General features: G+C 57.9%; 1 protein-coding gene across 5 annotated transcripts in view; it reads right to left on the bottom strand.

Moving 5' to 3' along the window:
* NOSIP (nitric oxide synthase interacting protein) overlaps positions 1–23,106 on the bottom strand; it is a 35,072-nt gene extending 11,966 nt beyond the window's left edge. For all 5 annotated transcript variants that reach the window (XR_016460680.1, XR_016460679.1, XM_090127951.1 and 2 more), the window contains exons 1-4: positions 22,880–23,106; positions 22,650–22,755; positions 16,822–16,903; positions 1,900–2,035 (exon numbers count right to left, since the gene is read on the bottom strand). Coding sequence is in view for 3 of the 5 variants with exons in the window: in XM_090127951.1 (XP_089984077.1) it covers positions 1,900–2,035; positions 16,822–16,903; positions 22,650–22,755; positions 22,880–22,949 (394 nt within the window). In the remaining 2 variants the exon portion in view is untranslated. The remainder of the gene's footprint in view (positions 1–1,899; positions 2,036–16,821; positions 16,904–22,649; positions 22,756–22,879) is intronic.
* Positions 23,107–23,793: the final 687 nt, after the last annotated feature.

Raw genomic sequence — 23,793 nt, 5'->3', positions numbered from 1 at the left:
AACCCCATAACCCCATATCCCCCCCTTCCCCCCAATAACCCCAAATCCCCCCATCCCCCCCCATAACCCCATAACCCCATAACCCCCCCATTTCCCTCCATAACCCCACAACCCCATAACCCCAAATCCCCCCATAATCCCATAACCCCAAATCCCCCATAACCCCACAACCCCACAACCCCAAATCCCCCATAACCCCACAACCCCATAACCCCATTCCCCCCACAACCCCACAACCCCACAACCCCACAACCCCATAACCCCAAACCCCATAACCCCAAATCCCCCCATAACCCCATAACCCCCCCATCCCCCCCCATAACCCCACAACCCCACAACCCCAAACCCCATAACCCCATAACCACACAACCCCACAACCCCATAACCCCAAATCCCCCCATAACCCCACAACCCCATAACCCCACAACCCCATAACCCCATAACCCCAAATCCCCCCATAACCCCACAACCCCAAATCCCCCATAACCCCACAACCCCATAACCCCACAACCCCATAACCCCATAACCCCAAATCCCCCCATAACCCCCCATAACCCCACAACCCCATAACCCCAAATCCCCCCATAACCCCACAACCCCATAACCCCATAACCCCCCCATTCCCCCCCATAACCCCATCCCCACCCCATAACCCCATAACCCCCCCATCACCCCCCCACAACCCCATAACCCCACAACCCCAAATCCCCCATAACCCCACAACCCCATAACCCCACAACCCCAAATCCCCCCATAACCCCACAACCCCAAATCCCCCATAACCCCACAACCCCATAACCCCACAACCCCAAATCCCCCCATAACCCCATAACCCCAAATCCCCCCACAACCCGCACATCCCCCCATCACCCCCCGACAACCCCATAACCCCACAACCCCATAACCCCACAATCCCATAACCCCAAATCCGCCCATAACCCCAAATCCCCCCATAACCCCATAACCCCACAACCCCATAACCCCAAATCCGCCCCCAAATCCCCCCCCCATTCCCCCCCATAACCCCACAACCCCATAACCCCATAACCCCACAACCCCAAATCCCCCCATAACCCCAAATCCCCCATAACCCCATAACCCCCCCATCCCCCCCAATAACCCCAAATCCCCCATTCCCCCAAATCCCCCATAACCCCATAACCCCACAACCCCATAACCCCACAACCCCACAACCCCAAATCCCCCCATAACCCCAAATCCCCCATAACCCCATAACCCCCCCATCCCCCCCAATAACCCCAAATCCCCCATTCCCCCAAATCCCCCATAACCCCATAACCCCACAACCCCATAACCCCACAACCCCATAACCCCATAAGCCCAAATCCCCCCATAACCCCAAATCCCCCCATCACCCCCCCACAACCCCACAACCCCATAACCCCATAACCCCAAATCCCCCATAACCCCACAACCCCACAACCCCATAACCCCAAATCCCCCCATAACCCCATAACCCCCCCATAACCCCAAATCCCCCCATAACCCCACAACCCCATATCCCCCCATCTCCCCCCATAACCCCAAATCCCCCCCCCATTCCCCCCCATAACCCCATAACCCCATAACCCCATCCCCACCCCATAACCCCATAACCCCCCCATCCCCCCCCATAACCCCATAACCCCATAACCCCATCCCCACCCCATAACCCCATAACCCCCCCATCCCCCCCCACAACCCCATAACCCCATAACCCCCCCATAACCCCATAACCCCCCCATCCCCCCCAATAACCCCAAATCCCCCATAACCCCAAATCCCCCATAACCCCCCCATAACCCCACAACCCCATAACCCCAAATCCCCCATAACCCCACGACCCCAAATCCCCCACAACCCCAAAGGCCCCCCGCCGCCATTGGCGCCGCCCCGCACCGCCTCCCGCCGTGTCGCATCGCGGCGCTCCGCCGCCGCCGCCCGCCCTCAGGAACCCGGCGACGGCCGCCTGCGCCCCCGCCTGCCGCCGCTGCTCCTCCTCGCGCTGCAGCTGCGCCTTCTGCCGCAGGAACGCCTGCGCCCATAGGGAACATAGCGACCCATAGCGCCCCATAGGGCATCCCATAGAGACCCATAGGGAACATAGCGCCCCATAGCGCCCCATAGGGACACATAGCGCCCCATAGGGCATCCCATAGAGACCCATAGGGCATCCCATAGAGACCCATAGGGAACATAGCGACCCATAGCGCCCCATAGCGCCCCATAGCGCCCCATAGGGCATCCCATAGAGACCCATAGGGAACATAGCGACCCATAGCGCCCCATAGGGCATCCCATAGAGACCCATAGGGAACATAGCGACCCATAGCGCCCCATAGCGACCCATAGCGCCCCATAGGGCATCCCATAGAGACCCATAGGGAACATAGCGACCCATAGCGACCCATAGGGACACATAGCGCCCCATAGGGCATCCCATAGAGACCCATAGGGAACATAGCGACCCATAGCGACCCATAGGGACACATAGCGACCCATAGCGCCCCATAGCGCCCCATAGGGCATCCCATAGAGACCCATAGGGAACATAGCGACCCATAGCGCCCCATAGGGACACATAGCGACCCATAGGGCATCCCATAGAGACCCATAGGGAACATAGCGACCCATAGCGCCCCATAGGGACACATAGCGCCCCATAGCGCCCCATAGGGCATCCCATAGAGACCCATAGGGAACATAGCGCCCCATAGCGCCCCATAGGGACACATAGCGCCCCATAGGGCATCCCATAGAGACCCATAGGGCATCCCATAGAGACCCATAGGGACCCAGAGCGACCCATAGGGACCCATAGGGACACATAGGGACCCATAGGGACCCAGAGCGACCCACAGGGACCCAGAGCGACCCATAGCGACCCATAGGGACACATAGCGCCCCATAGGGCATCCCATAGAGACCCATAGGGAACATAGCGACCCATAGCGCCCCATAGGGACACATAGCGCCCCATAGGGCATCCCATAGAGACCCATAGGGAACATAGCGCCCCATAGCGCCCCATAGGGACACATAGCGCCCCATAGGGCATCCCATAGAGACCCATAGGGAACATAGCGACCCATAGCGCCCCATAGGGACACATAGCGCCCCATAGGGCATCCCATAGAGACCCATAGGGCATCCCATAGAGACCCATAGGGAACATAGCGACCCATAGCGACCCATAGGGACACATAGCGACCCATAGCGCCCCATAGCGCCCCATAGGGCATCCCATAGAGACCCATAGGGAACATAGCGACCCATAGCGCCCCATAGGGACACATAGCGCCCCATAGCGCCCCATAGGGCATCCCATAGAGACCCATAGGGAACATAGCGCCCCATAGCGCCCCATAGGGACACATAGCGACCCATAGGGCATCCCATAGAGACCCATAGGGCATCCCATAGAGACCCATAGGGAACATAGCGACCCATAGCGCCCCATAGCGACCCATAGCGCCCCATAGCGCCCCATAGGGCATCCCATAGAGACCCATAGGGAACATAGCGACCCATAGCGCCCCATAGGGACACATAGCGACCCATAGGGCATCCCATAGAGACCCATAGGGAACATAGCGACCCATAGCGACCCATAGGGACACATAGCGACCCATAGCGCCCCATAGCGCCCCATAGGGCATCCCATAGAGACCCATAGGGAACATAGCGACCCATAGCGCCCCATAGGGACACATAGCGCCCCATAGGGCATCCCATAGAGACCCATAGGGCATCCCATAGAGACCCATAGGGAACATAGCGACCCATAGCGACCCATAGGGACACATAGCGCCCCATAGGGCATCCCATAGAGACCCATAGGGAACATAGCGCCCCATAGCGCCCCATAGGGACACATAGCGCCCCATAGGGCATCCCATAGAGACCCATAGGGAACATAGCGACCCATAGCGCCCCATAGGGCATCCCATAGAGACCCATAGGGAACATAGCGACCCATAGCGCCCCATAGGGACACATAGCGCCCCATAGCGCCCCATAGGGCATCCCATAGAGACCCATAGGGAACATAGCGACCCATAGCGACCCATAGGGACACATAGCGACCCATAGCGCCCCATAGCGCCCCATAGCGCCCCATAGGGCATCCCATAGAGACCCATAGGGAACATAGCGCCCCATAGCGCCCCATAGGGACACATAGCGCCCCATAGGGCATCCCATAGAGACCCATAGGGAACATAGCGCCCCATAGCGCCCCATAGGGCATCCCATAGAGACCCATAGGGAACATAGCGACCCATAGCGACCCATAGGGACACATAGCGACCCATAGCGCCCCATAGCGCCCCATAGGGCATCCCATAGAGACCCATAGGGAACATAGCGACCCATAGCGCCCCATAGGGACACATAGCGACCCATAGGGCATCCCATAGAGACCCATAGGGAACATAGCGACCCATAGCGCCCCATAGGGACACATAGCGACCCATAGGGCATCCCATAGAGACCCATAGGGAACATAGCGACCCATAGCGCCCCATAGGGACACATAGCGCCCCATAGGGCATCCCATAGAGACCCATAGGGAACATAGCGACCCATAGCGCCCCATAGGGACACATAGCGCCCCATAGGGCATCCCATAGAGACCCATAGGGCATCCCATAGAGACCCATAGGGAACATAGCGCCCCATAGCGCCCCATAGGGACACATAGCGCCCCATAGGGCATCCCATAGAGACCCATAGGGAACATAGCGACCCATAGCGCCCCATAGGGACACATAGCGCCCCATAGGGCATCCCATAGAGACCCATAGGGCATCCCATAGAGACCCATAGGGAACATAGCGACCCATAGCGACCCATAGGGACACATAGCGACCCATAGCGCCCCATAGCGCCCCATAGCGCCCCATAGGGCATCCCATAGAGACCCATAGGGAACATAGCGACCCATAGCGACCCATAGGGACACATAGCGCCCCATAGGGCATCCCATAGAGACCCATAGGGAACATAGCGACCCATAGCGCCCCATAGGGACACATAGCGCCCCATAGCGCCCCATAGGGCATCCCATAGAGACCCATAGGGAACATAGCGACCCATAGCGCCCCATAGGGACACATAGCGACCCATAGGGCATCCCATAGAGACCCATAGGGAACATAGCGACCCATAGCGCCCCATAGGGACACATAGCGCCCCATAGGGCATCCCATAGAGACCCATAGGGAACATAGCGACCCATAGCGCCCCATAGGGACACATAGCGCCCCATAGGGCATCCCATAGAGACCCATAGGGAACATAGCGACCCATAGCGCCCCATAGGGACACATAGCGCCCCATAGCGCCCCATAGGGCATCCCATAGAGACCCATAGGGAACATAGCGCCCCATAGCGCCCCATAGGGACACATAGCGACCCATAGGGCATCCCATAGAGACCCATAGGGAACATAGCGACCCATAGCGACCCATAGGGACACATAGCGCCCCATAGGGCATCCCATAGAGACCCATAGGGAACATAGCGACCCATAGCGACCCATAGGGACACATAGCGACCCATAGCGCCCCATAGCGCCCCATAGGGCATCCCATAGAGACCCATAGGGAACATAGCGACCCATAGCGCCCCATAGGGACACATAGCGACCCATAGGGCATCCCATAGAGACCCATAGGGAACATAGCGACCCATAGCGCCCCATAGGGACACATAGCGCCCCATAGCGCCCCATAGGGCATCCCATAGAGACCCATAGGGAACATAGCGCCCCATAGCGCCCCATAGGGACACATAGCGCCCCATAGGGCATCCCATAGAGACCCATAGGGCATCCCATAGAGACCCATAGGGACCCAGAGCGACCCATAGGGACCCATAGGGACACATAGGGACCCATAGGGACCCAGAGCGACCCACAGGGACCCAGAGCGACCCATAGCGACCCATAGGGACACATAGCGCCCCATAGGGCATCCCATAGAGACCCATAGGGAACATAGCGACCCATAGCGCCCCATAGGGACACATAGCGCCCCATAGGGCATCCCATAGAGACCCATAGGGAACATAGCGCCCCATAGCGCCCCATAGGGACACATAGCGCCCCATAGGGCATCCCATAGAGACCCATAGGGAACATAGCGACCCATAGCGCCCCATAGGGACACATAGCGCCCCATAGGGCATCCCATAGAGACCCATAGGGCATCCCATAGAGACCCATAGGGAACATAGCGACCCATAGCGACCCATAGGGACACATAGCGACCCATAGCGCCCCATAGCGCCCCATAGGGCATCCCATAGAGACCCATAGGGAACATAGCGACCCATAGCGCCCCATAGGGACACATAGCGCCCCATAGCGCCCCATAGGGCATCCCATAGAGACCCATAGGGAACATAGCGCCCCATAGCGCCCCATAGGGACACATAGCGACCCATAGGGCATCCCATAGAGACCCATAGGGCATCCCATAGAGACCCATAGGGAACATAGCGACCCATAGCGCCCCATAGCGACCCATAGCGCCCCATAGCGCCCCATAGGGCATCCCATAGAGACCCATAGGGAACATAGCGACCCATAGCGCCCCATAGGGACACATAGCGACCCATAGGGCATCCCATAGAGACCCATAGGGAACATAGCGACCCATAGCGACCCATAGGGACACATAGCGACCCATAGCGCCCCATAGCGCCCCATAGGGCATCCCATAGAGACCCATAGGGAACATAGCGACCCATAGCGCCCCATAGGGACACATAGCGCCCCATAGGGCATCCCATAGAGACCCATAGGGCATCCCATAGAGACCCATAGGGAACATAGCGACCCATAGCGACCCATAGGGACACATAGCGCCCCATAGGGCATCCCATAGAGACCCATAGGGAACATAGCGCCCCATAGCGCCCCATAGGGACACATAGCGCCCCATAGGGCATCCCATAGAGACCCATAGGGAACATAGCGACCCATAGCGCCCCATAGGGCATCCCATAGAGACCCATAGGGAACATAGCGACCCATAGCGCCCCATAGGGACACATAGCGCCCCATAGCGCCCCATAGGGCATCCCATAGAGACCCATAGGGAACATAGCGACCCATAGCGACCCATAGGGACACATAGCGACCCATAGCGCCCCATAGCGCCCCATAGCGCCCCATAGGGCATCCCATAGAGACCCATAGGGAACATAGCGCCCCATAGCGCCCCATAGGGACACATAGCGCCCCATAGGGCATCCCATAGAGACCCATAGGGAACATAGCGCCCCATAGCGCCCCATAGGGCATCCCATAGAGACCCATAGGGAACATAGCGACCCATAGCGACCCATAGGGACACATAGCGACCCATAGCGCCCCATAGCGCCCCATAGGGCATCCCATAGAGACCCATAGGGAACATAGCGACCCATAGCGCCCCATAGGGACACATAGCGACCCATAGGGCATCCCATAGAGACCCATAGGGAACATAGCGACCCATAGCGCCCCATAGGGACACATAGCGACCCATAGGGCATCCCATAGAGACCCATAGGGAACATAGCGACCCATAGCGCCCCATAGGGACACATAGCGCCCCATAGGGCATCCCATAGAGACCCATAGGGAACATAGCGACCCATAGCGCCCCATAGGGACACATAGCGCCCCATAGGGCATCCCATAGAGACCCATAGGGAACATAGCGACCCATAGCGCCCCATAGGGACACATAGCGCCCCATAGGGCATCCCATAGAGACCCATAGGGAACATAGCGACCCATAGCGCCCCATAGGGACACATAGCGCCCCATAGGGCATCCCATAGAGACCCATAGGGCATCCCATAGAGACCCATAGGGAACATAGCGCCCCATAGCGCCCCATAGGGACACATAGCGCCCCATAGGGCATCCCATAGAGACCCATAGGGAACATAGCGACCCATAGCGCCCCATAGGGACACATAGCGCCCCATAGGGCATCCCATAGAGACCCATAGGGCATCCCATAGAGACCCATAGGGAACATAGCGACCCATAGCGACCCATAGGGACACATAGCGACCCATAGCGCCCCATAGCGCCCCATAGCGCCCCATAGGGCATCCCATAGAGACCCATAGGGAACATAGCGACCCATAGCGACCCATAGGGACACATAGCGCCCCATAGGGCATCCCATAGAGACCCATAGGGAACATAGCGACCCATAGCGCCCCATAGGGACACATAGCGCCCCATAGCGCCCCATAGGGCATCCCATAGAGACCCATAGGGAACATAGCGACCCATAGCGCCCCATAGGGACACATAGCGACCCATAGGGCATCCCATAGAGACCCATAGGGAACATAGCGACCCATAGCGCCCCATAGGGACACATAGCGCCCCATAGGGCATCCCATAGAGACCCATAGGGAACATAGCGACCCATAGCGCCCCATAGGGACACATAGCGCCCCATAGGGCATCCCATAGAGACCCATAGGGAACATAGCGACCCATAGCGCCCCATAGGGACACATAGCGCCCCATAGGGCATCCCATAGAGACCCATAGGGAACATAGCGACCCATAGCGACCCATAGGGACACATAGCGCCCCATAGGGCATCCCATAGAGACCCATAGGGCATCCCATAGAGACCCATAGGGAACATAGCGACCCATAGCGACCCATAGGGACACATAGCGACCCATAGCGCCCCATAGCGCCCCATAGGGCATCCCATAGAGACCCATAGGGAACATAGCGACCCATAGCGCCCCATAGGGACACATAGCGACCCATAGGGCATCCCATAGAGACCCATAGGGAACATAGCGACCCATAGCGACCCATAGGGACACATAGCGCCCCATAGGGCATCCCATAGAGACCCATAGGGAACATAGCGCCCCATAGCGCCCCATAGGGACACATAGCGCCCCATAGGGCATCCCATAGAGACCCATAGGGAACATAGCGACCCATAGCGACCCATAGGGACACATAGCGCCCCATAGGGCATCCCATAGAGACCCATAGGGAACATAGCGACCCATAGCGCCCCATAGGGACACATAGCGACCCATAGGGCATCCCATAGAGACCCATAGGGAACATAGCGACCCATAGCGACCCATAGGGACACATAGCGACCCATAGCGCCCCATAGCGCCCCATAGGGCATCCCATAGAGACCCATAGGGAACATAGCGACCCATAGCGCCCCATAGGGACACATAGCGACCCATAGGGCATCCCATAGAGACCCATAGGGAACATAGCGACCCATAGCGCCCCATAGGGACACATAGCGCCCCATAGGGCATCCCATAGAGACCCATAGGGAACATAGCGACCCATAGCGCCCCATAGGGACACATAGCGCCCCATAGGGCATCCCATAGAGACCCATAGGGAACATAGCGACCCATAGCGCCCCATAGGGACACATAGCGCCCCATAGGGCATCCCATAGAGACCCATAGGGCATCCCATAGAGACCCATAGGGAACATAGCGACCCATAGCGACCCATAGGGACACATAGCGACCCATAGCGCCCCATAGCGCCCCATAGGGCATCCCATAGAGACCCATAGGGAACATAGCGACCCATAGCGCCCCATAGGGACACATAGCGACCCATAGGGCATCCCATAGAGACCCATAGGGAACATAGCGACCCATAGCGACCCATAGGGACACATAGCGACCCATAGCGCCCCATAGCGCCCCATAGGGCATCCCATAGAGACCCATAGGGAACATAGCGACCCATAGCGCCCCATAGGGACACATAGCGACCCATAGGGCATCCCATAGAGACCCATAGGGAACATAGCGACCCATAGCGCCCCATAGGGACACATAGCGCCCCATAGCGCCCCATAGGGCATCCCATAGAGACCCATAGGGAACATAGCGACCCATAGCGACCCATAGGGACACATAGCGCCCCATAGGGCATCCCATAGAGACCCATAGGGCATCCCATAGAGACCCATAGGGAACATAGCGACCCATAGCGCCCCATAGGGACACATAGCGACCCATAGGGCATCCCATAGAGACCCATAGGGAACATAGCGACCCATAGCGACCCATAGGGACACATAGCGACCCATAGCGCCCCATAGCGCCCCATAGGGCATCCCATAGAGACCCATAGGGAACATAGCGACCCATAGCGCCCCATAGGGACACATAGCGACCCATAGGGCATCCCATAGAGACCCATAGGGAACATAGCGACCCATAGCGACCCATAGGGACACATAGCGCCCCATAGGGCATCCCATAGAGACCCATAGGGCATCCCATAGAGACCCATAGGGAACATAGCGACCCATAGCGACCCATAGGGACACATAGCGACCCATAGCGCCCCATAGCGCCCCATAGGGCATCCCATAGAGACCCATAGGGAACATAGCGACCCATAGCGCCCCATAGGGACACATAGCGCCCCATAGGGCATCCCATAGAGACCCATAGGGCATCCCATAGAGACCCATAGGGAACATAGCGACCCATAGCGACCCATAGGGACACATAGCGACCCATAGCGCCCCATAGCGCCCCATAGGGCATCCCATAGAGACCCATAGGGAACATAGCGACCCATAGCGCCCCATAGGGACACATAGCGACCCATAGGGCATCCCATAGAGACCCATAGGGAACATAGCGACCCATAGCGACCCATAGGGACACATAGCGCCCCATAGGGCATCCCATAGAGACCCATAGGGAACATAGCGCCCCATAGCGCCCCATAGGGACACATAGCGCCCCATAGGGCATCCCATAGAGACCCATAGGGAACATAGCGACCCATAGCGCCCCATAGGGACACATAGCGCCCCATAGGGCATCCCATAGAGACCCATAGGGAACATAGCGACCCATAGCGCCCCATAGGGACACATAGCGCCCCATAGCGCCCCATAGGGCATCCCATAGAGACCCATAGGGAACATAGCGACCCATAGCGACCCATAGGGACACATAGCGACCCATAGCGCCCCATAGCGCCCCATAGGGCATCCCATAGAGACCCATAGGGAACATAGCGACCCATAGCGCCCCATAGGGACACATAGCGACCCATAGGGCATCCCATAGAGACCCATAGGGAACATAGCGACCCATAGCGCCCCATAGGGACACATAGCGCCCCATAGCGCCCCATAGGGCATCCCATAGAGACCCATAGGGAACATAGCGACCCATAGCGACCCATAGGGACACATAGCGACCCATAGCGCCCCATAGCGCCCCATAGCGCCCCATAGGGCATCCCATAGAGACCCATAGGGAACATAGCGACCCATAGCGCCCCATAGGGACACATAGCGCCCCATAGGGCATCCCATAGAGACCCATAGGGCATCCCATAGAGACCCATAGGGAACATAGCGACCCATAGCGACCCATAGGGACACATAGCGCCCCATAGCGCCCCATAGCGCCCCATAGGGCATCCCATAGAGACCCATAGGGAACATAGCGACCCATAGCGCCCCATAGGGACACATAGCGCCCCATAGCGCCCCATAGGGCATCCCATAGAGACCCATAGGGAACATAGCGACCCATAGCGCCCCATAGGTACACATAGCGCCCCATAGGGCATCCCATAGAGACCCATAGGGAACATAGCGACCCATAGCGACCCATAGGGACACATAGCGACCCATAGCGCCCCATAGCGCCCCATAGCGCCCCATAGGGCATCCCATAGAGACCCATAGGGAACATAGCGACCCATAGCGCCCCATAGGGACACATAGCGCCCCATAGCGCCCCATAGCGCCCCATAGGGCATCCCATAGAGACCCATAGGGAACATAGCGACCCATAGCGCCCCATAGGGACACATAGCGCCCCATAGCGCCCCATAGGGCATCCCATAGAGACCCATAGGGAACATAGCGACCCATAGCGCCCCATAGGTACACATAGCGCCCCATAGGGCATCCCATAGAGACCCATAGGGAACATAGCGACCCATAGCGACCCATAGGGACACATAGCGACCCATAGCGCCCCATAGCGCCCCATAGCGCCCCATAGGGCATCCCATAGAGACCCATAGGGAACATAGCGACCCATAGCGACCCATAGGGACACATAGCGACCCATAGCGCCCCATAGCGCCCCATAGCGCCCCATAGGGCATCCCATAGAGACCCATAGGGAACATAGCGACCCATAGCGCCCCATAGGGACACATAGCGCCCCATAGCGCCCCATAGGGCATCCCATAGAGACCCATAGGGAACATAGCGACCCATAGCGACCCATAGGGACACATAGCGACCCATAGCGCCCCATAGCGCCCCATAGCGCCCCATAGGGCATCCCATAGAGACCCATAGGGAACATAGCGACCCATAGCGACCCATAGGGACACATAGCGACCCATAGCGCCCCATAGCGCCCCATAGCGCCCCATAGGGCATCCCATAGAGACCCATAGGGAACATAGCGACCCATAGCGCCCCATAGGGACACATAGCGCCCCATAGGGCATCCCATAGAGACCCATAGGGAACATAGCGACCCATAGCGCCCCATAGGGACACATAGCGCCCCATAGGGCATCCCATAGAGACCCATAGGGAACATAGCGACCCATAGCGACCCATAGGGACACATAGCGCCCCATAGGGCATCCCATAGAGACCCATAGGGACCCAGAGCGACCCATAGGGACCCATAGGGACACATAGGGACCCATAGGGACCCAGAGCGACCCACAGGGACCCAGAGCGACCCATAGCGACCCATAGGGACACATAGAGAGCCACAGGGACCCATAGCGACCCATAGGGACCCATAGGGACCCATAGAGACACATAGGGACCCATAGCGACCCACAGGGACCCATAGCGCCCCATAGACACCCATAGGGACCCAGAGCGACCCATAGACACCCACAAGGACCCATAGACACCCATAGGGACCCATAGAGACCCATAGCGCCCCATAGGGACCCATAGGGACCCAGAGGGACCCATAGACACCCACAGGGACCCATAGACACCCATAGGGACCCAGAGCGCCCCATAGCACCCCATAGGGACCCATAGGGACACATAGGGACCCATAGGGACCCATAGCGCCCCATAGGGAGCCATAGGGACCCATAGGGACCCAGAGCGACACACAGGGACCCATAGGGACCCATAGGGACCCATAGCAACCCACAGGGACCCATAGCGACCCATAGCGACCCATAGGGACCCATAGCGACACACAGGGACCCATAGGGACCCAGAGCGACCCATAGGGACCCATAGGGCATCCCATAGAGACCCATAGGGACCCATAGCGACCCACAGGAACCCATAGGGACACATAGAGACACATAGCGACCCATAGGGACCCAGAGCGACCCATAGGGACCCGTAGGGACCCATAGGGACCCATAGAGACCCAGAGGGACCCATAGGGACCCACAGCGACCCATAGGGACCCATAGGGACCCAGAGCGACCCATAGACACCCATAGACACCCATAGGGACCCATAGAGACCCATAGCGCCCCATAGGGACCCATAGGGACCCACAGACACCCATAGGGACCCATAGACACCCACAGGGACCCATAGGGACCCATAGAGAGCCACAGGGACCCATAGGGACCCACAGGGACCCATAGGGACCCATAGCGCCCCATAGCGCCCCATAGGGACCCAGAGCGACCCATAGGGACCCATAGGGACCCGTAGGGACACATAGAGACCCATAGAGACCCAGAGGGACCCATAGGGACCCATAGACAACCAGAGGGACCCAGAGCAACCCATAGCGCCCCATAGACACCCATAGGGACCCATAGACACCCATAGGGACCCAGAGCGACCCATAGCGCCCCACAGAGAGCCACAGGGACCCATAGGGACCCATAGACACCCATAGACACCCATAGACACCCATAGCGACCCATAGCGACCCATAGGGACCCATAGACACCCATAGACACCCATAGACACCCATAGGGACCCATAGCGCCCCATAGACACCCATAGACACCCATAGACACCCATAGCGACCCATAGGGACCCGTAGGGACCCGTAGGGACCAACAGACACCCACAAGGACCCATAGACACCCATAGGGACCCATAGCGACCCATAGACAGCCACAGGGACCCATAGACACCCACAAGGACCCATAGACACCCATAGGGACCCAGAGCGACCCATAGAGAGCCACAGGGACCCATGGACACCCATAGACACCCATAGGGACCCATAGAGAGCCACAGGGACCCATAGCGACCCATAGACACCCATAGGGACCCATAGACACCCATAGGGACCCATAGAGACCCATAGGGACCCATAGAGACCCACAGGGACCCAGAGCGACCCATAGCGCCCCATAGAGAGCCACAGGGACCCATAGAGACCCATAGGGACCCATACAGAGCCACAGGGACCCATAGGGACCCATAGAGACCCATAGGGACCCATAGGGCCCCCAAAGCGACCCATAGGGCATCCCATAGGTCATCCCATAGAGACCCATAGGGACCCATAGGGACCTCATACAAACCACATAGGGACCTCACAGAAACCCCATAGAGCATCCCATAGGGCATCCCATAGAGACCCATAGCGCCCCATAGAAACCCACAGAGACCCCTAGAGACCCATCGAGACCCATAGGGACCCATAGAGACCCATAGGGACCCCATAGAAACCCCATAGGGACCCCATAAGGCACCCCATAGGGCATCCCATAGGGCACCCCATAGAGTCCCAAAGCGACCCATACGGACCCATAAGGACCCGTGGAGACCCATAGAGACCCCATAGCGCCCCATAGCCACCTCACAGAAACCCCATAGGGACCCCATAGGGCATCCCATAGGGCATCCCATAGAGACCCCATAGAGACCCCATAGAGACCCATAGAGAGAGACCCGTAGCGACCCCATAGCGCCCCATAGGGACCCATAGAGAACCATAGGGACCCATACAGACCCATAGAGACCCATAGGAACCCATAGGGCAACCCACAGCGCCCCATAGGTCATCCCATAGGGACCCCATAGGGCATGCCATAGAGCATCCCATAGAGCATCCCATAGAGATCCCACAGAGACCCACAGAGACCCGTAGAGACCTGTAGAGAACCCAATATCGCCCAACGCCCCCCATTCCCCCATTGACCCCAATACCCCCCACTGACCCCAATACCTCCCAACGCCCCCCATTCCCCCACTGACCCCAATACCCCCCAACGCCCCCCATTGACCCCAATACCCCCCAACGCCCCCCATTCCCCCATTGACCCCAATATCCCCCAACGCCCCCCATTCCCCCATTGACCCCAATATCCCCCAATGCCCCCCCATTCCCCCACTGACCCCAAAATCCCCCAATGCCCCCCATTGACCCCAATACCCCCCAACGCCCCCCATTCCCCCATTCACCCCAATACCCCCAACGCCCCCCATTGACCCCAATACCCTCCAACGCCCCCCATTCCCCCATTACCCCCAATATCCCCCAATATCCTCCAATGACCCCAATACCCCCCAACGCCCCCCATTCCCCCATTGACCCCATTGCCCCCAACGCCCCCCATTCCCCCATTGACCCCAATATCCCCCATTGCCCCCCATTGACCCCAATGCCCCCCAACGCCCCCCATTCCCCCATTGACCCCAATGCCCCCCCACGCCCCCCATTCCCCCATTGACCCCATTGCCCCCCATTGCCCCCAATATCCTCCATTGCCCCCCATTGACCCCAATGCCCCCCCACACCCCCCATTCCCCCATTGACCCCAATATCCCCCAACGCCCCCCATTTCCCCATTGACCCCAATATCCCCCAATGACCCCAACGCCCCCCATTCCCCCACTGACCCCAATACCCCCCAATGCCCCCCATTCCCCCATTGACCCCATTGCCCCCAATGCCCCCAATACCCCCCAACGCCCCCCATTCCCCCATTGACCCCAATATCCCCCAACGCCCCCCATTTCCCCATTGACCCCAATATCCCCCAATGACCCCAACGCCCCCCATTCCCCCACTGACCCCAATACCTCCCAACGCCCCCCATTCCCCCACTGACCCCAATACCCCCCAACGCCCCCCATTGACCCCAATAGCCCCCAATACCCCCCATTCCCCCATTAACCCCAATATCCCCCAACGCCCCCCATTCCCCCATTGACCCCATTGCCCCCCAATGCCCCCCATCCCCCCATTGACCCCATTGCCCCCAATGCCCCCAATACCTCCCAACGCCCCCCATTCCCCCATTGACCCCAATACCCCCCAACTCCCCCCATTGACCCCAATACTCCCCAACCCCCCCCATTCCCCCATTGACCCCAATACCCCCAATGCCCCCCATTGACCCCAATACCCCCCAACGCCCCCCATTAACCCCAATATCCCCCAACGCCCCCCATTCCCCCATTGACCCCAATATCCCCCAACGCCCCCCATTTCCCCATTGCCCCCAATATCCCCCAATGACCCCAACGCCCCCCATTCCCCCACTGACCCCAATACCTCCCAACGCCCCCCATTCCCCCACTGACCCCAATACCCCCCAACGCCCCCCATTGACCCCAATATCCCCCAACTCCCCCCATTGACCCCAATACTCCCCAACCCCCCCCATTCCCCCATTGACCAATACCCTCCAACGCCCCCCATTCCCCCATTGACCCCAAAATCCCCCAATGCCCCCCATTGACCCCAATACCCCCCAACGCCCCCCATTCCCCCATTGCCCCCCATTGCCCCCACTCCCCCCCCGTGCCCCCCCAGACCCCAAATCCCCCCCCCACCTTTTTCTCCTTGGCCAGCTTGGCCTTCTGCTGCACGATGTACTGCAGGATGGCCTCGCGTTCATACAGGAACCCATCGGGCCTGGGGGGGGGGAAAGAGACCCCAAAATGGGGGGTGGGATCCCAAAATGCTGGCGGACCCCAAATTGGGGGGGTGAGACCCCCGGAATTGGGGGGGGGTGAGATCCCATAAGCGGCATTGGGGGATTGGGGGGGGTGCAAGGGGGGAGGATTGAGGGTGTAAGGAGGGGGGGGGGGGTGATGGGGGTCTTATGGGGATTTGGGGGGGTGCTATAGGGGATTTTAGGGGGGTCTTGTGGGTCCTATAAGGAATTCAGGGGTCTGATGGGGATTTGGGGGGGTCCTGGGGGTCCTATGGGGGATTTGGGGGGGCCCTATGGGGATTTGGGGGGGTCCTGGGGGTCCTTTGGGGGATTTGAGGGGGTCCTATGGGGATTTGGGGGGGTCCTGGGGGTCCTTTGGGGGATTTGGGGGGGTCCTATGGTGATTTGGGGAGGTCCTGGGGTCTTATGGGGGATTTGGGGGGGTCCTATAGGGGATTTTTTGGGGTCTTGTGGATCCTATAGGGAATTCGGGAGTCCTATGGGGGATCTGGGGGGGTTCTATAGGGGATTTTTTGGGGGTCTTGTGGGTTCTACAGGGAATTTGGGGGTCTGAGGGGAATTTGGGGGGGTTGTGGGGGTCCTATGGGGGATTTGAGGGGGTCCTATGGGGATTTGGGGGGGTCCTGGGGGTCTTATGGGGGATGTGGGGGGGTGCTATAGGGGATTTTTGGGGGGTCTTGTGGGTCCTATGGGGAATTTGGGGGTCCTATGGGGGATTTAGGGGGGCCCTATGGGGATTTGGGGGGGCCCTGGGGGTCCTATGGGGGATTTGAGGGGGTCCTATGGGGATTTGGGGGGGTCCTGGGGGTCTTATGGGGGATGTAGGGGGTCCTATAGGGGATTTTTTGGGGGTCTTGTGGGTCCTGTAAGGAATTTGGGGGTCCTGTGGGGGATGTGGGGGGGTTCTATAGGGGATTTTTGGGGGGTCTTGTGGGTCCTATGGGGAATTTGGGGGGGTCCTATGGGGATTTGAGGGGGGTCCTGGGGGTCTTATGGGGGATGTGGGGGGGTCCTATAGGGGATTTTTGGGGGTCTTGTGGGTCCTATAAGGAATCTGGGGGTCCTATGGGGATTTGGGGGGGTCCTGGGGGTCCTATCGGGGATGTGGGGGGGTCCTATAGGGGATTTTTGGGGGTCTTGTGGATCCTATAGGGAATTTGGGGGTCTGATGGGGATTTGAGGGGGTCGTGGGGGTCCTATGGGGGATTTGAGGGGGCCCTATGGGGATTTGGGGGGGTCCTGGGGGTCCTTTGGGGGATTTGAGGGGGTCCTATGGGGATTTGGGGGGGTCCTGGGGGTCTTATGGGGGATGTGGGGGGGTGCTATAGGGGATTTTTTGGGGGTCTTGTGGGTCCTGTAAGGAATTTGGGGGTCCTATGGGGGATGTGGGGGGGTTCTATAGGGGATTTTTGGGGGGTCTTGTGGGTTCTGCAAGGAATTTGGGGGTCTGAGGGGGATTTGGGGGGGTTCCTGGGGGTCCTATGGGGGATTTGTGGGGGCCCTATGGGGATTTGGGGGGGTCCTGGGGGTCCTTTGGGGGATTTGAGGGGGTCCTATGGGGATTTGGGGGGGTCCTGGGGGTCTTATGGGGGATGTGGGGGGTCCTATAGGGGATTTTTTGGGGGTCTTGTGGGTCCTATAAGGAATTTGGGGGTCTTATGGGGGATCTGGGGGGGTCCTATAGGGGATTTTTGGGGGGTCTTGTGGGTCCTATGGGGAATTTGGGGGGGTCCTATGGGGATTTGAGGGGGGTCCTGGGGGTCTTATGGGGGATGTGGGGGGGTCCTATAGGGGATTTTTGGGGGTCTTGTGGGTCCTATAAGGAATCTGGGGGTCCTATGGGGATTTGGGGGGGTCCTGGGGGTCCTATCGGGGATGTGGGGGGGTCCTATAGGGGATTTTTGGGGGTCTTGTGGATCCTATAGGGAATTTGGGGGTCTGATGGGGATTTGAGGGGGTCGTGGGGGTCCTATGGGGGATTTGAGGGGGCCCTATGGGGATTTGGGGGGGTCCTGGGGGTCCTTTGGGGGATTTGAGGGGGTCCTATGGGGATTTGGGGGGGTCCTGGGGGTCTTATGGGGGATGTGGGGGGGTGCTATAGGGGATTTTTTGGGGGTCTTGTGGGTCCTGTAAGGAATTTGGGGGTCCTATGGGGGATGTGGGGGGGTCCTATAGGGGATTTTTGGGGGGTCTTGTGGGTTCTACAGGGAATTTGGGGGTCTGATGGGGATTTGGGGGGGGCGTGGGGGTCCTATGGGGGATTTGAGGGGGTCCTATGGGGATTTTGGGGGGTTCTGGGGGTCTTATGGCGGATGTAGGGGGGTCCTATAGGGGATTTTTTGGGGGTCTTGTGGGTCCTGTAAGGAATTTGGGGGTCCTATGGGGGATGTGGGGGGGTCCTATAGGGGATTTTTGGGGGGTCTTGTGGGTCCTATGGGGAATTTGGGGGTCCTATTGGGATTTGACGGGGGTCCTGAGGGTCCTTTGGGGGATTTGAGGGGGTCCTATGGGGATTTGGGGGGGTCCTGGGGTCTTATGGGGGATGTGGGGGGGTCCTATAGGGGATTTTTGGGGGTCTTGTGGGTCCTATAGGGAATTCGAGGGTCCTATGGGGATTTGGGGGGGTCCTGGGGGTCCTATGGGGGATGTAGGGGGATCCTATAGGGGATTTTTTGGGGGTCTTGTGGGTCCTATAAGGAATCTGGGGGTCCTATGGGGATTTGGGGGGGTCCTGGGGGTCCTATGGGGGATGTGGGGGGGTCCTATAGGGGATTTTTGGGGGTCTTGGGGATCCTATAGGGAATTTGGGGGTCTGATGGGGATTTGAGGGGGGTCCTGGGGGTCTTATGGGGGATGTGGGGGGGTCCTATAGGGGATTTTTTGGGGGTCTTGTGGGTCCTATAAGGAATCTGGGGGTCCTATGGGGGATGTGAGGGGGTTCTATAGGGGATTTTTTGGGGGTCTTGTGGGTCATATAGGGAATTTGGGGGTCTGATGGGGATTTGGGGGGGTCCTGAGGGTCTTATGGGGGATGTGGGGGGGTCCTATAGGGGATTTATCCCAATCGTGCCCCATTTTTCCAAATTTCAGACACATTTTTCCTAGTTTCAGCCCATTCTCCCCCAGTTTTCTTCCATTTCCCCCAATTTTCTCCTGATTTCAGCCCATTTCTCCCAATTTTGCCCCATTCTCCCCCAATTCTCTCCCATTTCCCCCTATTTTCTCCCAATTTTGTCCGATTCTCCCCCAATTTTGACCCATTTCCCCATTTTCCCCCATTTTCCCCCAAACCAGCCCATTTTTCCCAATTTCTGACACATTTCTCCCAATTTCAGCCAATTTTCCCCCATTTTGGCACACTTTGACCCCATTTTGACCCAATTTTCTCCCATTTTTCCCCCAATTCCAACCCATTCCTCCCAATTTTGCCCCATTCTCCCCCAATTTTGCCCCATTCTCCCCCAATTTTGCCCCATTTCCCCCAATTTTCCCCCCATTCCAGCCCATTTTCCCCAATTTCTGACACATTTCTCCCCCAATTTTGCCCCATTTTTCCCCCCGATTTCAGCCCATTTTCCCCCAGTTTTGCCCCATTTCCCCCAATTTTCCCCCATTTTCCCCCAATTTCAGCCCATTTTTCCCAATTTCTGCCACATTTCTCCCAATTTCAGCCCATTTTCCCCCAATTTTCTCCCAATTCCAGCCCATTTCTCCCAAATTTGCCCCATTTCCCCCAATTTTGCCCCATTCTCCCCCAATTTCCCCCCATTCCAGCCCATTTTTCCCAATTTCTGACACATTTCTCCCCCAATTTTGCCCCATTTTTCCCCCGATTTCAGCCCATTTTCCCCCAGTTTTGCCCCATTTCCCCCAATTTTCCCCCATTTTCCCCCAATTTCAGCCCATTTTTCCCAATTTCTGCCACATTTCTCCCAATTTCAGCCCATTTTCCCCCAATTTTCTCCCAATTCCAGCCCATTTCTCCCAATTTTGTCCCATTCTCCCCAAATTTTGTCCCATTTCCCCCAATTTTCCCCCCATTCCAGCCCATTTTCCCCAATTTCTGACACATTTCTCCCCCAATTTTGCCCCATTTTTCCCCCAATTTCAGCCCATTTTCCGCCAGTTTTGCCCCATTTCCCCCAATTTTCCCCGATTTACCCCCAATTTCAGCCCATTTTTCCCAATTTCTGACACATTTCTCCCAATTCCAGCCCATTTCTCCCAATTTTGTCCCATTCTCCCCCAATTTTGTCCCATTTCCCCCAATTTCCCCCCATTCCAGCCCATTTTTCCCAATTTCTGACACATTTCTCCCCCAATTTTGCCCCATTTTTCCCCCAATTTCCGCCCATTTTCCCCCAATTTTGCCCCATTTCCCCCAATTTGAGCCCATTTTCCCCCAATTTGAGCCCATTTTTCCCAATTTCTGAAACATTTCTCCCAATTTTGCCCCATTTCCCCCAATTTTGCCCCCAATTCCAGCCCATTTTCCCCCAATTCCAGCCCATTTTTCCCAATTGCAGCCCATTTCCCCCCATCTTTGCCCCATTTTCCCCCAGTTTTGCCCCATTTTCCCCCAGTTTTGCCCCATTTTCTCCCATTTTTACCCCATTTTCCCCCGATTTCAGCCCATTTTTCCCAATTTCTGACGCATTTCTCCCAATTTTGCCCCCAATTCCAGCCCATTTTCCCCCAATTCCAGCCCATTTTTCCCAATTCCAGCCCATTTTCCCCCCAGTTTTGCCCCAATTTCTCCCATTTTCGCTCAATTTTTCCCTGATTCCAGCCCATTTTCCCCCAATTTCGCCCCATTTTTCCCGAGTTTTGCCCCATTTTCTCCCATTTTCGCCCCATTTTCCCCCGATTTCAGCCCATTTTCCCCCAATTTTGCCCCATTTTCCCCCAATTTTGCTCTATTTTCACCCCATTTTCCCCCAATTTCAGCCCATTTTCTCCCATTTTCCCCCCATTTTGCCCCATTTTCCCCCAGTTTTGCCCCATTTTCTCCCATTTTTGCCCAATTTTTCCCTGATTCCAGCCCATTTTCCCCCAGTTTTGCCCCATTTTCTCCCATTTTCGCCCCATTTTCCCCCAATTTTGCCCCATTTTCCCCCAATTTTGCCCCATTTTCTCCCCATTTTCCCCCAGTTTTGCCCCCATTTTCCCCCAATTTTGCCCCATTTTTCCCAGTTTTGCCCCATTTTCCCCCATTTTTGCCCCATTTTCCCCCCATCTTTTCCCCATTTTCCTCAAATTTTGCCCCATTTTCTCCCATTTTCGTCAATTTTTCCCTGATTCTAGCCTATTTTCCCCCCATTTTCCCCGAGTTTTGCCCCATTTTCTCCCATTTTCCCCCGATTTCAGCCCATTTTCCCCCAGTTTTGCCCCATTTTCTCCCATTTTCGCCCCATTTCAGCCCATTTTCTCCCATTTTCGCCCCATTTTCCCCCATTTTCGCCCCCATTTTCCCCCAATTTTGCCGCATTTTCCCCCAATTTTGCCCCATTTTCCCCCATTTTTGCCCCATTTTCCCCCATTTACCCCAATTTTGCCCCATTTTCCCCCCATTCCCCCCCCCGTCTCTCTCCCACCACCCAGTCCCTATTGGGGGGGGGGGGCGCTGCTCAGGCCTCAATGCAGGCGGTGCCGTTGCTGGGGTGAGGTCAGAGGTCAGAGGTCAGAGGTCGGCGCGGCACTCACGTGACCACGGGGTCCCGGCAGGGCTGCAGCGAGAGGCAGCAGCAATCGAAATCCCGCAGCGCGTCGCGGCCCAACCGGACTTTTTGCGTGCCGTAACCGGAAGCGGCTGCCGTGGGGGATGGGGGGGGGGGGGGGGGGTTTAACGGAGGGGGGTTTAACGGAGGCCTCGCCTTCAGCAGCGGCCTACACCGCAACGCCCCCCCCCCCCCCCCCTCCAAATAAAGACCCACCGGTGTCCTTCCGCTTCTCGTGGTAGGTGTACACGGCGCCCGCCGTGCAGTTCTTGCCGTGCCGCGTCATGGCGGACAGCGGGGGGGGGGGAGAACGGGAGGAGACGGGGGGGTGAACGGAGGAGGCGGTGCGGAGCGCTTCCGGGTGTTGGTGGCGGAGAAGGGGAAGCTGAGGGACGGAGCTTCCGGTGTGCGCCGGAAGTTGGGTTGCGAGGTTGCAAGAAGAGAGGAGGAGCGGAAGGCGGAAGGCGGGGAGCGGAAGTCGCGGCGAAACGGGACGGGGTGGAGCGGAAGTTGGAGCGCAGGGACCGGAAGTACCGGCGAAACGGGGAGGAGAGGAGAGGAGGTGGGAACGCAGGGACCGGAAGTCGGGGAGGGAAGGTGAGCAATGTGGAACACAGGGATCGGAAGTCGCGGCGAAACGGGGTGGGAAAGACCGGAAGTGAGGACTGACAGAAAGGAAGTCCTTGCAAAACACTGGGAGAAAAGCACCGGATGTGAGGAGAAAGGGACCGGAAGTCCTTGAAAAAAATACAGAGAGGGACCGGAAGTGAGAACGGACGGACCGGAAGTCTCTGCAACACGCTGACGGGAGTAGAACCGAAAATGAGAACGAAGGGACAGGGAAAATTTGCGATGCGCTGAGACCGGAAGTGAGGACGGACAGAAAAGAAATCTCAGCGACGCACGAGGAGGAAAGGACCGGAAGTGAGGACGGAGGGACCGGAAATCCCCACAAAGCACTGGTAGAGAAGGACCCAAAACGACGGCAGAGGAAGAGAAAATTCCGCTGTGACACAGTAAGGGGGGGAAGGACCGGAAGGGAGGACGGCGAGACCGGAAGTCCTTGGCACAGAGTGGGAGGGGAGGACCGGAAGCGAGGATAGGAGGACCGGAAGTCCTGCTCTGACAGG

Source organism: Phasianus colchicus, chromosome 31 (assembly GCF_987193195.1).
Source record: "Phasianus colchicus chromosome 31, bPhaCol1.hap1.1, whole genome shotgun sequence".
Classification (NCBI taxonomy): domain Eukaryota; kingdom Metazoa; phylum Chordata; class Aves; order Galliformes; family Phasianidae; genus Phasianus; species Phasianus colchicus.
The sequence above is the reverse complement of the archived record's forward strand: the minus strand, read 5'-3'. Positions and strand labels throughout refer to the sequence as shown.